The following is a 16,881-nucleotide window of genomic DNA, read 5'->3' as shown; positions in this document are numbered from 1 at the left end:
TTTATTCCTGGTTCTGCACTCAGGAATTACTCCTGGAGGTGCTCAGAGGACCATATGGGATGCCAGGGATTAAACCTGGATTGGCCCCGTGCATGGCAAATGCCCTACCCACTGTACTATCACTTTGCTCCCCTGGGATTTCTTCTTGAAGTCACTCTCCCTATCCAAAGGATTCTGACTTCTATGTCCATTGATTGCCTATTTCTGAAAAGTTAAAAAGGGGACCCATATAATAAGCACTCCTCTGTGTCTATCTTCTTTGACTCAACTTATAGCTGGGAGAATGATTTGTTAATGTGAGTGGGAACAAAATGGTCCAATGGAAGAGCCTGTGTTTATCTCTTCCTCCATTGTTACAGCAATCTAGAGATTTAATCAGATTACTGAGAATAAAATCTTGTTCAGTCAACATAGAAACCAACCTGAAAGCTGTAGGATCAGAGCTTCCAGAGAGAGCTAAGGCCAATGAGATATATGCCGGGAATCAGATGATGCCTTTGGCAAGAGAGGACGCCTACCACGTGGTTACACACTACAATCAGGAAAAGATTTCTAAGGTGTGGAATATGGGGTTATTTACTGGCAAATATCCAGTCCCCTAGTCCATTGATTGAAGATGGGCAGCACTTAATGGGAGGTAAACAACTACAAAATATAAGCTAAGGCTGGAGCTGACAGCATATTACCATCTTGGTTACCTCTGCCAACCTTGATAACACTAGTGACTAGAAAACACTTTCTAACGGATACCTTCCCGCACCAAGGACATTTCACTGAGGGGATATATATCATCCCTGGCACATAGCTATGCTTAATTTCTAGGAACGACAACTTCTAAGAGTCCTTATTCCAGCAGATAGAAGCTGACCTGGTTCCTATACATCCCCACTTCTGGTAAACAAGTCACACCCCTAGACCCAGCAGCACCCTGAGGACCACACAAAGCACAAACAGCTTGAGAGAAGACTTTTATTCCTTCTCTTTTGCTGACCCACAGTCATCAGAATTTGTTCCCTGCAGTCTGAGTACAAGCTGCATCACCAGTTGCTGGGCATGAGCTATGTAATCTATCTGAAGATCTAAAAGCAACAGTCCTAACAGTGTTTGTTGAAATATTAAGAAATGACAACTACAAGGACTAAGAAGGAATGAGAAGATCCCCAATTCCCAGAACTAAATAATATAGTAGTGCAACTAAAAATCACACAAATGGGGCTAAACAATTGAATGAAGATCAAACTGGTGAAAATTAATGAGTTAAAGAGCTCATGAAAACCATCAAAAAATACCAGCAAAAAGGAGAAACACATATGAAGAAGATAACATACATAATATACTGCATAGCTTCAAGAGGAAAAATATTAGCATCATAGGGATTCCAAAAGGAGGAAAAAAGGTGCAGAGTTCTTTTTTTTCCACTGTTCAGAGTACACAATATCTATTCCCAGAATTACTTGGCCAATTGGGATAGACAGTTCAATGTAGTGGCCAGGTGGTATTGCTCAGGCCAGCTAGTGCTGGAAGACAGGTGGGGGTTTGCTCCCAGCTCACTCCCAGTGCTACAGGCTATGGTAGCACTGTTGTCCCGTTGTTCATCGACTTGCTCAAGCAGGCACCAGTAACATATCCACTGTGAGACTTGTTACTGTTTTTGGCATCTTGAATATGCCACGGGCAGCTTAATAGAAATAAAACTTGGGACTTTGGTCGTGCAAAGCTTGCTTCCATGACCCATCTCCTTTACCCTAGAATTTTTATTGAAGAAGTAACAGTCAAGAAAATTTTCAAGCTGAATTTCTAACTTGAAAATCAGAAAAAGGAGTTAAACATCCAGGTGATAGTACAGCAGGTAGGGCATTTGACTTGCATGTGGCCAACCTGGATTCCATTCCCGGTATTCCATATGGTTCCCCAAACACCTCCAGGAGAAACACCTGAGCAATGTCAAGTGTGGGCCTCCCAGCCCCAAAAAATTCAGATTCAACAATCTCAAAGAATTCCAAACACAATAAATATAAATGCACATGCATGTTACAATTAAAATATATTACAATTAAAAAGTAAAAAATGCTGAATGAGAAAATCTCAACCAAGGATATTCTGCCCAGTCAAGTTATTAGATTTGAAAAAGTGGTAAAGAGCTTTTTGAATAACCAACAGTTAAAGGAACTAATACTTAAATTAGCCTTGCAAAAGATAAAAGGGAAAAGAAACCCCACTTGGAAGAGAAAGATGCCTGAAAACAGAAAGAGACTAATAATGGAGTCCTAGAAATAACTCAAGATTTACTTGCTTTCATTTAAAATAGGCTGTGAGCTAGATGTAAGCCTCTTAGTAACCCCCACATGACATACTTAGAAGAAATACAAAGAGGTAAACTAAAGAGACTACTACACAAAATACAGACATACAAGTACAAGGTTAAGAAAATAAGGGTAAAACAATGGAGACACTGCAATAACACTCAAAATTTACATTAAAAATGTCAACTGGTTCATAAAAACAACTCCACTAATTTCAAAAATTTCTGGAAGCATCGTCATCATCATGGATCACAGAAAAAGCAGTACTAAGAGATGTTCATAATAGGAGACACTTAACACAAAAGTAAAAGCAAACAAGAAATACAAAGTCAGTATAAGAAAGAAAATAATAAAAATTAGAGTGGAAATAAAACAGAAACCAAGAAGATAATACAAAAGATCAATGACTCTAAGAGCTAGTACTTTAAAAGAACAAACAAGATTGATAAATGAAATGGATCATAAAATAGCCAAAGAAATTCTGAGATAAAGAATGATGGAAGTTTGAAAAACTCAGGTATGTGGGATTTGTGAATAAAATCTCCAGGTGTTCACAGAGTCAGGGATAAACCACCTCCCCAATCTCTCTGTGCCCCCAGAAGTCTCAGCAGTCACACTCATGAACCACCTCTGGCACCAAGTAAGCTCATTAATTGGCCATGATCCAGATACTCAAAAACTTAAAGCAACAAGTTGCAGAGATGCTTCCAGACCATGTACTAGGCTGAGTCTTTAGGGGCATCCAAAGTCACCATCCAATTAAAAATTAAACTTCAACTGTATAACCCCATTCAACTGTTTGGAATTGCTGGAATGACATCTCAAACTCTACATCACTGATAAAACAGGAGTAGCACACCGCATAGGATGAGATGTAAAGTAGATGGCAACCAATCTTGATTATCAAAGGATAAACAGACAAGGCGTAACCTATAACAACATATTAGTAATCTCTATACAAAGGCTTAATGGCTCCAGGGTGAGCTACAATAATCTTTACTAACTTTCTTCTAAGGAAACACTTTTTGATCATTTTTAGCAAATCATAACAAGCAATATAAAACAAATTATTAAGAGCCTGCTATAATGGCAGGCTTGAGGGGTGGTTGGGAAAATTGGAAACAATATTCGTGGGAAGGTGCAATGGTGGTGGGATTCGTGTTGGAATATTGAATGTAACAAATTATCATGAACAAGTTTAAAAAAATAAAACATGAAAATTATTAAATAAAAAAGGAATGATGGGAGGTATTTTGTACCTTAGCTTTAAACTATGCAATCTAAACAGTGTGGTATTAGACTTGAAAATAGGCACACAAAACAATGGAATAGGATCACTGTCATCCCGTTGTTCATTGATTTGTTCCAGCAGGCACCAGTAACATCTCTCATTGAGAGACTTATTGTTACTGTTTTTGGCATATCCAATATGCACGGGTAGCTTGCCAGGCTCTGCTGTGCGGGCTTCATACTCTCAGTAGCTTGCCGGGTCTCTCCGAGAGGGGCGGAGGAATCGAACTAGGGTCGACCACGTGAAAGGCTAAAGCCCAAACGCTGTGCTATCGCTCCAGCTGGAGTAGGATCAAAATCCCCAAATAAACCCGTTTATATATGCATAGTTCATTTAAAATTTTTAAAATTTATTTTTAAAAAAGTGTTGAAATATAGTTACAAAGTTGTTTATGATTGGGTTTCAGTCATATAATGTTCAGAGACCCAAGAGCATTAAAAGGTGAAAGAAAATTTTTTCAAAAATGGTGTTGATTTTATTTGTTTGTTTTTTTGCCACATCTGGTGGTGCTCAGGGACCATATGCTGTGCTGGGTATCAAAATGGATCAGTCACATGCCAGGCAAGAGTTTAATCCCTGCACTATCTCTCTTTCTGAGTATGGAGAATAGCTAAGACAACAGAAACTCAATAGGAGAATGACTGTGTTCAGAAATTCTTATATATCCAATTATACCTGTCACTGTCACTGTCATCCCGTTGCTCATTGATTTGTTCGAGCGGGCACCAGTAACATCTCTCATTGAGAGACTTACTGTTACTGTTTTTGGCATATCCAATACGCACAGGTAGCTTGCCAGGCTCTGCCGCGCGGGCTCGATACTCCCGGTAGCTTGCCAGGCTCTCCAAGAGGGGCGGAGGAATCAAACTTGGATCGGCCGAGTGAAAGGCGAATGCCCAACTGCTTTGCTATTGCTCCAGCCCATTAAATATTTTAAGATTGTCTATATGCTTTATTCTGTAGAGGGTATATGATCTTTCTACAAAATTGCTGCTCAAATAATTCTGACTTCTTTATTACTAAATTCTAAATGAATTAAAAAATGACTTTAATGCAAACATTACAAGGAAAGGAAGTCTTGACTTACCATAGTCCAAGTAGGTGAAGACTTAAAAATACTTTCAGTGATGGAATCACAAATTAGAGTGTTCGAAATCACAAGATAAATGATTTTTGTCAAGATCCTTCTTTTTAAGCTCTCACTGTTCTCATCTTTAGAGGAGTATATGTGTCCATTTTCTGGGTACTATGCATTTTCCAGAATATGTATTCACCAGAACATGTCATCCTTTGAGCATTTCAATTAGTCTGAGTGTTCTTTATGTGAAAGCAATAAAACTGTACTTCTTTTTGAAAGGCCTATAATAGACTTTTTACTAGTCCAACCTAGCTTAGTATATAATGAATTTTTATTAGTATAAATTTACTGTGAATTCAAAACAGATGGACATATTTAAAAGAACCTCTTAAGTGATAGAAATAATGTTTCACCTTTTGTTCTAACAAAAGCATATTTAAGCACAATAGGAACTTAATATTAAAAGAAGTATTTAAAAAATAAAAGCATTTTAATAAGTTCTATAAAATACGTAGCCTAAATTATCTAAATTATTAAATATTTCTATTCCAGTTCATAATAAAATGTTGAAGGCCCCTCTCTTTCCAGTCCATTGCTTCTAGGCGCATCCACTTTGGAAAGACTTTTCTGTTTTGAGTTTCCAAATACCGACAGATTGGATAAATTGCAAATTATTTGCCAAGTTGGTGAGGACACAAGCAATGACAGCCTCCTATACAACTCCTACGCCATTTCTCATACTTGCCCCATCCACATTAATGTCACCATCCATTGACGGATGCATTTCAGTGAGTAGCTCCGGGATTGCTGCTCTGAGGAGGTTGGGGTTCTTTCCGGGAGTTTCCATCCCCTCCTTTTCTTCATTCTGCATAGTGCAGAATGAAACTCCTCCTGACTGCCGCTTAGTGTTGTGTGGCGGTTTCTTCCTTGAAGAGGGTGTCCTTTCTCCATGAGAGCCGGGAGCTTGTTTTCTGCCCTCTGCAAGTTTCAGGTGTGCTGACTTCGGTCCACCCAGCTGTGGGGCTCTCTGTATTGAGCTAGTTTTAGTGGCTCCAGAAGCTCGGGGACAGTCAATCTGTCTGCAACTCAGAAATCTTGCCCAGTTGCAGACTGGGCTGCATGGAGGGGCCTCTTCCCTTGGTGAGGGTATCTTTCACTCCAGCCTGCAAGGAAGCTCTTTTCTCCCTTGCTCAGCAGATTTTCAGGTGCATTTCTGTGATAAATGTAGTCTTAGGTGTAGATTTTGCAGAGATCCCAAGAGGATGTAAGCACAGGTTTTCCCTTGCTGGTCATCCTGGCCCTGTGTGTCCTTATTCCTGGATGATGATGAGAGAGCTACATAAATCTGTTCTGGCTGCATTTACTCCTTACTTTGCCATTATTAGACTGTTTCTTAAGGAGAATTACAGGTAGTAGTTGATCTAAATCTTTTCTACTAGCATAAGATCTCAGCAGGGAAGGAACAGGAACTCAGCATGAGGAGTTCATTTTCATATCATTCCTTATTTTGTTGGAAAGTTTTATGCAGTGGGGCCAATTTTTGGCATTTGCTTTGTATTTGGTCTAGTCATCCCGTTGAATATAAGTTGGGGCTGGCCTGGCCTCTTTCCCAGTGTAATTCTCCTCCCAGCTTCCTGCCTATTTGCTTGTCATGCCTTTATATGAGACCTAGATCTCCCTCTTCCCCTGGTCCACAGAGATCTGCTTTCAAATTCTTCTGCTTGGCAGAGACAAACAGAGGTCATGCATCAGGAGCTCACCAACTCGGGTCTCTCTTCTCTTCCCTGCCCTCTAAGTGAGTAAATAAGATTCTGATGGTGTTTCACAAACTTACAAATAATTCTCTCTTTTTAGGAAGAGTTTTGAATTGCCTTTGGTACTATCACTCACAGAGGTCAACTGCACTATATTTAGCAAACATTCAAAGTGTTTCATCTTTTTCTAATTTCTACTGTCATATGGATTGCTCACTCTGGCGTTTGCCTTGCACATGGCTGACCCAGGTTTGGTTCCTCTGCCCCTCTCGGAGAGCCCGGCAAGCTACCAAGAGTATCTCACCTGCATGGCAGAGCCTGGCAAGCTACCCGTGGCAAATTCGATATGCCAAAAACTGTAACAACAAGTCTCACAATGGAGATGTTACTGGTGCCCGCGCGAGCAAATCGATGAGCAATGGGATGACAGTGATACAGTGAATCATTTTAACAGTCATCTGGTGAAGGCTAAGTTAGATGTCTGTCCTCATGCAGCTTGAAGACAAAGACTGTAATTCTGTGCTGAACTGCACTGAAGTTACCTTCTCAGGGCCACTGATGCCTACATGATAAACCACTCATCAGCTAAGACAGAATAACCAGCATTTTTTCTGCTCTCCCCCGATACACAGATTTTTATCTGACACTGTTTTCACCTTTCCTCTTTCCTTGCCTTGTACTTTCACCTTTGTAAACACATCTTTTGGCTTAGAACAGTTGTTCTATACATAACAATACAGACACATTTATGTAGATATGTAACATTTATGTAGATATATAACTCTAGCTGATCCTAACCTTGGTTCTGAACTTAGATTTACATCTTAAAATATTCAAATACAGGGGCTGGAGCGATAGCACAGTGGGTAGGGCATTTGCCTTGCACTCGGCCGACCCGAGTTTGATTCCCAGCATCCCATATGGTCCCCTGAGCACCGCCAGGGGTAATTCCTGAGTGCAGAGCCAGGAGTGACCCCTGTGCATTGCCGCGTGTGACCCAAAAGGCAAAAAAAAAAAAATCTTCAAATACAAATAGTTGATGTTCTGGGACAGAGCAATAGTACAGCGTGTAGGGCACTTGCTTAATCATGTAGTGAAGTGAATTTAATACCCTGCACCCTATATTGTCCTCCAGCTGCCAGGAGCGATCCCTAAGCACAGCAGGGCATGTCCCCCAAACAAAAACAAAACAAAAGACACCAAATACTTGATATTTTTACACAGGTGTCCTAGAAGTGAGAAAGCAGATTAATTATATAAAGCAAACTTTGCTTTCTCTACAAGTCTCTCCTCTTACTGAGTTCCCTACCTTGCCCTCTAGAACTTAAAAAACCTCAACATCAACCTCACTCCACATTCATTCGGCCATCATCTCTTGTCCTACCTTCAAGTTGTTTCTTGAATCTGTGTCACTCTATCTATCCTTTTTCAGTTACTCTAGTGGGGTTCCTGCCACTTGGCACATGAATAATTGAAGTAATTTATTATTTCGCTTCCTGGCTTTCACTTCTGTCATTCCATGGCTATGAAACTTCCTAAAGAAGATATAACCACACCAATTTCTCAACTGTGTTGGTGCTCCTCATTGATTACAAAACACAATCGGCATAATGTGTGAGGACCCTAGGGATTCATCTTTTCTCTAGTTTCTCTCCCACTGTCTCTAAGCTCATCCCCAGACCCTGAACTCTAAGTGACCCTGGACTCTTCTAAACAGCCTTGACGTCTTCTCTGGACACAGAGGTCCTCTAACTAGACCAAACCTATACACACTTCCTTCAGCCTATGAACATCTGTTACGGTCCTATGATAAAGTAAAGAAACAGAGCATTTAGAAAACTTTCTTCTCTTTTTGTTTGACACACCAGAGGTGCCCAGGATTTACTCCTGGTTCTGTGCTCAGGGATCACTCCTGGCAGGCCACAGGGGACCATATAGGTTGCTGGGGATCGAATTCAGGTTGGCTGCATGCAAGCGAATACCCTGCCCACTGTACTATCACTTCAGTCCCAACATCTGGAAGCTTGTATGGCAAATTGACAAAGTACTTTTGTTAAATGTAGCATTAAATAACATGGATTTATAGTCTGTATGTATTTTAATATCATTATTTTCATAATTTATTTATATTTTTATTTTTTATTATTTTTATTTGCTTTTTAGGTCACACCAAGAAATGCACAGGGGTTACTCCTGGCTCTGCACTCAGGAATCACTCCTGGCGGTGCTCAGGGGACCATATGGGATGCTGGGAATCGAACGCAGGTCGGCAGCGTGCAAGGCAAATGCCCTACCCGCTGTGCTATCCTCCAGCCCCTTGTTTGTATTTTTTAAAGTGTTAGTGTCTGATTTCTTTGATGGGATATAAACAAAACCTGGTGTCTCTTAACAGGTCTGCAAAGTTCTGATGAAGATTATCATTCCCCTGCATCCTCAGGCACCATGACTGAAACCACATCTATCTTTCATGTTCCAGCTCATCTGACATTGTCTCTGGGACATTCTCTAAGTGTATGGCTGATAAACTACTCACAGTTTTGTCAACATAGCATGGCACTTGGTTTAAAAACATTTCTGTGCATTCAGTGATCACACTGGGTCTTTTGTGAGGTGTCTTCTTCCCTAAGTTAGTCACCGAAGGCAAGCACCCTTAGCAAAGTAAATATCATAAATGTCTACTGAATGAAATACTTACAAATTAATATGAATGGGTAAATGTTCTCTGATCTGTACACAGGAACAAAGGGTATGCTCAGAATATGATCTAGTTTTTTTTTTTTTTTTTAACTTGCTACTGACCTGCACCTCAGCCACAAGACCTTGTTTACATTTCACACCAGGGGTATCTGGGCCTTAGGTTGGCCCCTGCTCTCACCTTAAACCAAAGTGTCACATTTTTGTCCACTGTATCCTCTGCCGGAGCAATGTTAACACCCTTCTCTGTTTAAGAACTTGTGTGACCTTCAAAATGAGGATCATGTATCCTGTCCTTCCAAATCTATCCTAGAGTCTGTTTTGTTTTTTGTTTTTTTTGGAAAGGTGGGTGTCACACCCAATGTGGCTACTCCTGGTTCTGTGCTCAGGAACTACTCCTGGCGGTGTTTGGAGACCATAGACCATGTGGAATGCCGGTGATCCGGGGATCGAAATTGGGTTGGCTGGCGTGCAAGGCAAATGCCCTACCTGGCCCCTAGAGTCTTTTTTCTTTCTGTGTTTTTGCTACATTTTGTGCACTCCTCTGTCAAAGCAATTACCATTTTATGCTAATCATCTTTGTACCTTCACTATCCAGCATAGCACACATCAGATGTCAGTGCTCAAACACTCTGACATGAGATAATTTTGAAAAGTGGAAAAGAAGGAACAAAATTGTTGGTTCATAAAAATATGCTAGCCAAAGTAATCACAGAAGGGCTAACTCAGTTTAGTCTGAGAATCAATTTGCCTTATATGCAGCCGACTTGGGTAGGATCCCAACATCACACATCCCCAAGCACAGCCAGGTGTGGTGCCATACCCCAACCGCCAAACAGTAACAACAACAACAACAACAACAACAAAAACTGAAAAATCAGTGGCTTTTTGTAGGAATGGTTATTTCCTTTTGTTTGGGAACATTGGAACTGGATATTCTGAAACAAGTAAATAATTGAAAATGATTTTAGACTCTGTTGCTCTAATGAGGAAATTCTTGCTCCTGAGTCATAATCAGTTCAATAACCAAGGTTCTCGTATACGGAGCCCAGTCAGGAAGCCAACGAAGGTCACCAACTATAGCTGTCTTGAATGAGAAGAAAGACACGCTTCAACAGAGGTGCATGTTGAAGCAGACATTAACAGGGCGACAGCAGTATTTCCTGCTCTTTGGATCTCAGTCCTGTCGCCTGGAATCACTTCATGGGTCTGAAGCTGTGCCTTGGTAAATCAGCTCAAATGATGATCTGCTTGGTGCTGTTCACCAAGAAACACTCATAGTTTCTGGGATTATAAAACAGTCTCAAAACTGCTGGAAGCTATGAGTCAATCCCAGCCACGTAGGCGTAGCAGAAAATGGCAAAAGGGACATTAAATCTGCTTTATTGTTTTGGTTACAATCTAAAAATTTAGAGGGAGTAAATCAGGACAAGGGCAAGGTGGGGAAATATGCTGATTTTCAAAGATGCAAATTTAAGGCTTATATAATGTTATAATGTAATATAAAAACAAAAAATGGTTCAGAAGCCATAGGAGACTGTTTTTGGCTATTAACTGTGTTTTATTTGTTTGAGTCACATCTAGTAGTGCTCAGGGGCCTACTTCCGGTACAAAAAATGTCATGGATCAAATCTGGCCCTCCTGCTTGCAAAGCATGTGCCCAGTCTGTTGAGTTATTTCTTCAGACCCAGTAACTCTGAAACTAGCACTCTCTAAACTGAGGACTAGATGGTCAGCCTGAGAATAGCACTTTGGTGGATTAAAAATAACTTTCAATAAGAGAAATCCTTGAAGATGCTGCATTGGCAGCTGGACAATGATCTAAAGTTTATAAATATGGGTAAAAAATATACTTATAAAGTCGTTGAGTTGGATGAAGATAAGAGCTCTAATTGGTAACAGGGCCCATGTGGCCTGGCCTCTGTTTACTAGCCACATGATCCAGTGCAAGTCATGCTGTCATTCTAATCTTCAGTCCCCTCATTAGAGAGAGGGAAACAAACATATTCATGAGGTTGTACAAACGGAAATGTACGAACGTGCAACTTTCCTTACCTATCAAATGCAGAGAATAATACTGGTCATTGCAAGGATCAAGAGTCCAGTGAGTGTCGGTGCCTGGCTGGGTGCCTGGCTTGTCCAGGTTGAAGAATGGTGAAAAGTCCAATGCAGGGAATCCTTTAAAGAGCTATTTTCTCAGACTTTTCCCAACCCATGACCTTTCCTATCGGTTTTCTCCCTTTGGTCTCTGCTATTTTATGAATTGGGCTCCTAGTCTAGTGCCCTGGCCTTCCATTTATGAGATGATCTCTGGTTCCCGACTCGCATTAGTGTGTGTGCCCACAGGGACGGCCCAGAGGAGGAGCACTGCCTCAGAGAATGCCATGTGCTTGGCACTGGTTTTGGTGCTTATAAACATCACTAGCATCAGTTTTGGTGACTGCCTCATTGTCTGTCCTCATTTCGAGAACCAGGACTTTCTGACTCTGGAGCTGGAACTATTTTTCACTCAGTGATGATGAGAATGGCAGGGGTTATGAATAAGTGTTGATAATGTGAGGCCTTCAGTAGAAAGCTCAGTACACTGGGATTATTGAAAATGTTGGGACTTGTAAAGATAAACTCTAAAGATGGAAATGGCTACATCCATTTTAGGTACTCAAAGATTAAAGTGCTTTTCTTTTATCTTAGAACTTTCTTTTACCTTTTACCTTTTAACTATTTTCTGCTATTAAGGTGACTTTCTCTTATTCAGGTCTTCAGGAAGAGAATAAAAACCTTTCCTGAAATAATTGGAAGATATTTAGAATGTCACTAATCTCACCTGCCCCTGTCCTATTTTTGGTTTTCGGGTCATACCCAACTGTGCTCAGGGAATTCTGGATCTGTGCTCAGAGGTCATTCCTGGTGGTGCTCAGGGGACTATCTGCATTTCTGGGGAGTGAGCAGAGGTTGATATCATGCAAGGCAAGCATCTTAACCCCTGTACTACCTTTCTGTCCCACCCTGTCTTTTATGGATTTTAAAAGTAATGACAATTTCTCGTTTCCATTTATTTAAGCTTTATGGGGTGCTTTTTTAAAAAAAAATACTGTCAGTTCTCATTTAAGACTCTCTGTGAAGGTTGAAAGCAAAACTGAATACTATTTTATGATACCTGTCTCATCATCATGATAGCAGAGGTAATTTCTTAAAGAGAACCTAATTCTAACAGGTATAATTTTGTTCCACTATAAAATTTATAGTAGAAGGTCTGATATCTTCCTTTGGGTGATCTTTTAAACATAATATAATTTATCTCTTTTTAAAATAAAGATTCATTGTTTTAGTTATTATTATTATTATTATTTAACCACTTTTACTTATTTATATTTGACTTTTCGGATCACACCCAGCTATGCTCAGGGGTTACTCTTGGCTTTACACACAGGAATTACTCCTGGTGGTACTCAGGTGTGCTTATGGATGCTGATATCAAACTTGGGTCAGCCACGTGCAAGGCAAATGTACTAGCCCCACTGTATTATCGCTCTGGTCCCAATATCATTTATCTTAACATGTTATCCAAAGGATTGGTGCGAGGATGGAAAGTGATGTTTGTAAGAGCAATTATGCATGATGTGGTATACAATCAATACTGATCAAGACATTATCTTGATTGATATTTTAGGGTCAAATGATGATACTGGTTCCTTTCATTGAAAACGTATTCTGCCATCCAACAGGAGAGAGAACAAAAGGGAATGCCCTGCCGCAGAGGCAGAGTGGGATGGTGGGGGTGGTGGGAGGGATACTGGGAACACTGGTGGAGGAGAACGGGCACTGGTGGAGGGATGTAAACGAAGTGCAAACATGAAAGTTCATAAGTTTGCAACTGTACCTCATGGTGACTCACTAATAAAAATTAAAAAAAAAACACGTATTCTGACATCTCTTTCTAGTCCAGTGAATCCTCTAAAGGCCTATTGTCTACAGGTAAAATTCAATGCTGTATTCTTATGACAACTAAAATCATTTATGATCTGGTCCCCCAGCACTTGAACAGCCTTCTTTTCTGCCACTCTCTCCTGCCACATAATGTTCTTCTCAGATGTACTGGACAGTCTGCTCTTCTCTGAACTCACTGTGCTCACCCATACCTCTGAGTGCTTGTGCATGCGGTGTCTCATGTCTGGAATGCCTGCCTCCGCATACATCAAGATAATTAATTCCCTCACATATTGCAAGAGTCAAACATTGCATTCTCCACAAATTTACTCATTCATTCCCCAGCTTCTTGCACATATTTCTCAACAGAAGTTAGGAAACCATGGGCTTATTTTCTTTGAATTCCTTATCTGATAGGTTGCATTTTAGTTTTATATCCTCCTGCCTGGTATATATCAGGAACTTGAGATGTGACACCTTAAGTTCAGAGAAGCTGTCTTTAAACAGGGGTCAGAGAGAAATTACAGTGGGCAGGGTGCTTGCCTCACACATGGCTGACCTGGGTTCAATAGCCAGCATGCCATATAGTTCCCTGAGGACAGCCAGAGGCAATTTCTAAGTGGAGAGTTAACAGTAAACCCTGAGCACCACAGGATATGGCTGAAACACCCATACATACATACAGATACACACACACATGCCAAATGACTGAATTACATTAATTTTTCAGTCATAGTATAAGAACCATCTCTACTCCTTATCTCCTTTGAACCACTCCTTTAGAGACTTATTCATCTATTGCCTGTCCTGGCACTCTGAGCTCACCCAAAATTGCCCTCAATGACAGCAGCAATGAGCACTGGTTAAATGACTAGAAAAGAGAACTCAATTTTACATTATTATACTGTTCACAGAATCTATATAAAATATCATATAGTTTTATCCTAAATAATTTTAAAAGAGCAAATGGGTTAATTCTTATATTCCACAGACTTATACATTAGGCATCTAGTTAACTTTATAAAGATATTTTCTTACATTTTCCTTTTGTAACCTATGGAACTTTTCCTAATCTTCTGCAATAGTTCAAACTTTTTGAAAAATGAGGTTTTCCCGGTGATTTACATTAAGATGGTTGGATTAAAACAACTTCAAAGAACTTCTTTTTTTTTTTTTTTAATTTTTGGGTCACACTCAGCGATGCTCAGGGGTTACTCCTGGCTTTGCACTCAGGAATTACTCCTGGCAGTGCTTGGGGGACCATATGGGATGATGGGGATCGAACCCGGCTCAACTGTGTGCAAGGCAAACACCCTACCCGCTGTGCTATCACTCTGGCCCCAACTTCAAAGAACTTCTTATTCTCAACAGCATTCAAATAATAACAAAACTTCTCAAAAATAATGGTCAAACAAGAGCATCACACAAGCATGAACTGAAAGAGGAAAGGGTATAAATGGAAATAATCAGCTACATACACTTCACAGAAAGGGAACAGAAGATTAGAGCATTATGGAGAAGAAGGTGGCCTAACTCTGTCTTTTCTCCCTTGCAATGAGGCTTCTCTCTCTTTTTAGGCAAAACAACCTTATTTTATCTGTGGCTTTAGAGAATACGGAGCCCTTCCTTAAATATTTGTGCAAACTTGCCTTACCACAATTTCAAATGCAAAACCTACTAGTACAAGTCCTTATTTAGGAAATACCAAAGCATCTTAGTCACTATTTTTGAGTCAAGAACAATAGGGAGTGAACCAGAAGCAGCAAGTCTGTAAGAAGACAGAACAGCGGGCAATACTGGGGTGGGGGTGAAGGTTGGGGTAGGCTTGGGGGTATGCAAGAATGGAAGGAGAAGCTAGGGGCTATAAAGATTTCACTACTTGTATGTCTAAAATATTCCATGGGGTTCAATGCCCGGTATTCCATATGGCCCACTGAGCAGCATCAGTAGTAATTCCTGAGCACAGAGTCAGGAGTAACTCCCGAACATTGCCAGGTGTGGTCCAAAAACAAAAACCAAAAATAAATATAAATAAGGTTCATCTGTCTTTCCTGTCAGTAGCTGTACAATGGTGTGTAGGAAGAGAAGAGAATCCCATTTGAGAATTTTTTTTTTTTTTTTTTTTTTTTTTTGCTTTTTGGGTCACACCCGGCAATGCACAGGTGTTACTCCTGGCGCTACACTCAGGAATTACCCCTGTGGTGCTCAGGGGACCATATGGGATGCTGGGATTCGAACTCGGGTTGGCAGCATGCAAGACAAACGCCCTACCCAGTGGATTATTGCTCCAGCTCCCCCATCTGAGAATTTCTTTTTTTTTTTTAGCACAAGAATGGACTTTAATGAGAGGAATTTTTACCTGGGCAGAGGGAAAGGACCCAAACACAGCATCTGAGAATTTCTTGTAGAGATGGAATGCCCTAGTTCTTACCTGGTGGGAATCCAGAAGTCTGGTGTCCTCTAGGTTGAAGGTAAAACTTTTCTTTTTTTCATTTTGGGTCACACCTGGCGTTGCACAGGGGTTACTCCTGGCTCTGCACTCAGGAATTACTCCTGGCAGTGCTCAGAGGACAATATGGGATGCTGGGAGTCGAACCTGGGTCGGCTGCATACAAGGCAAATGCCTTACCCGCTGTGCTATAGCTCTAGCCCCAAAACTTTTATTTCTTGAGCAGAAGGAAAGGTAAGGTAAAATACTTTTCCTTGGCAAAATCAACTAAGAGTGTCATGGAATGAATTTATAGTTCCATGCAAGCACGCTGTCATTAATATTTTTTCCTGATCTATTGATTACAGTACAGTTGCTCATAAATAGAGAATTACCTGTAAGTTATCCAGGATTATTCGGAGAGCATGTACTTGGCGCCGAACAGCACCTGAAAACCTTTCATAGCTTGCTGCATCATATTCACTCATTTGGATCTCCTTTAGCCTGAAATCAGAGGGCAAAAGAGACAAGCTGAAATCATGCACATCTATTTCCATTTGCCTACTGTTAGAATAAAAGCAAATTGCTTTGTCATTCTTGTTGCCTTTGAGAAAAAAACATGAAATGTTAACTCCAGTTAGGGATCTCAAAGGAGAGTAATAAATAGGTTTCAGTTCACTGAATAAAAACCCCTCTCCCAATAAGGTTTCATACTGCTGTATATTAAATGAGTATAAGATATACTAATTTACTCATGCACTTCTTTTTAATAAGTAAATAAATAAATATGTGTGTGTACTTCTATAAATAAGATGGGAGCAGCTCCTGAGCCAGAAAAATCAAAGTATTTAACACAACCTCCTAAATTGCGAATTGCTATGTGTATCTGTGTGGGTGCTCAGGAGTACAGTGTTGGAAGTACATAACTGAAACCATTTTTTTTTCTTTTTTCTTTTTGTGCTAGGAATTGAACCCACACCTCACACATGAGACATATGCTCTACCTCTGAGCCATACCCTTCGGTCTAGATAGTTGAAGCTGGAGGGAAGTGGATACTCTGGTTGGGGGAATGTTGTATGCATGAAACCCTATCGTTAGCAGAACCATAAATTATGCTGCCCAAATAGATTAACATTAAAAACTGAAGCATATATTTTAGTCACCTTAGACTGCAGTGGAAACCCAAATGCTAAATGAGAATGATCACTAACCCTCCTGCACAGACTGGGAACTGAGAAGAATCTATCATTGGATAGAGGGCTAAGGCCGAAACTCTAAGAATCACTTACAGTTACATCTAAAACTACCATCAGGTAGATCTACAATTACTCCTGCCCATCTGACCCCAAAACTAGGTTAGCCCCTGCCAACTCAGGTTTCAAAATCTTGCATGACCTTGTCAGTA

The 16,881-nt window shown here is 40.4% G+C and overlaps 1 protein-coding gene across 1 annotated transcript in view; it reads right to left on the bottom strand.

Moving 5' to 3' along the window:
- The window catches only part of VWA8 (von Willebrand factor A domain containing 8), a 350,725-nt gene that overhangs the window by 33,242 nt on the left and 300,602 nt on the right, over window positions 1-16,881 (bottom strand). Inside the window, exon 40 of the mRNA XM_055137059.1 lies at window positions 15,871-15,979. Coding sequence (XP_054993034.1) covers window positions 15,871-15,979 — 109 coding nt within the window. The remainder of the gene's footprint in view (window positions 1-15,870; window positions 15,980-16,881) is intronic.

This window comes from Sorex araneus, chromosome 1 (assembly GCF_027595985.1).
Source record: "Sorex araneus isolate mSorAra2 chromosome 1, mSorAra2.pri, whole genome shotgun sequence".
In the NCBI taxonomy this organism is placed as follows: Eukaryota; Metazoa; Chordata; class Mammalia; order Eulipotyphla; family Soricidae; genus Sorex; species Sorex araneus.
The sequence above is the reverse complement of the archived record's forward strand: the minus strand, read 5'-3'. Positions and strand labels throughout refer to the sequence as shown.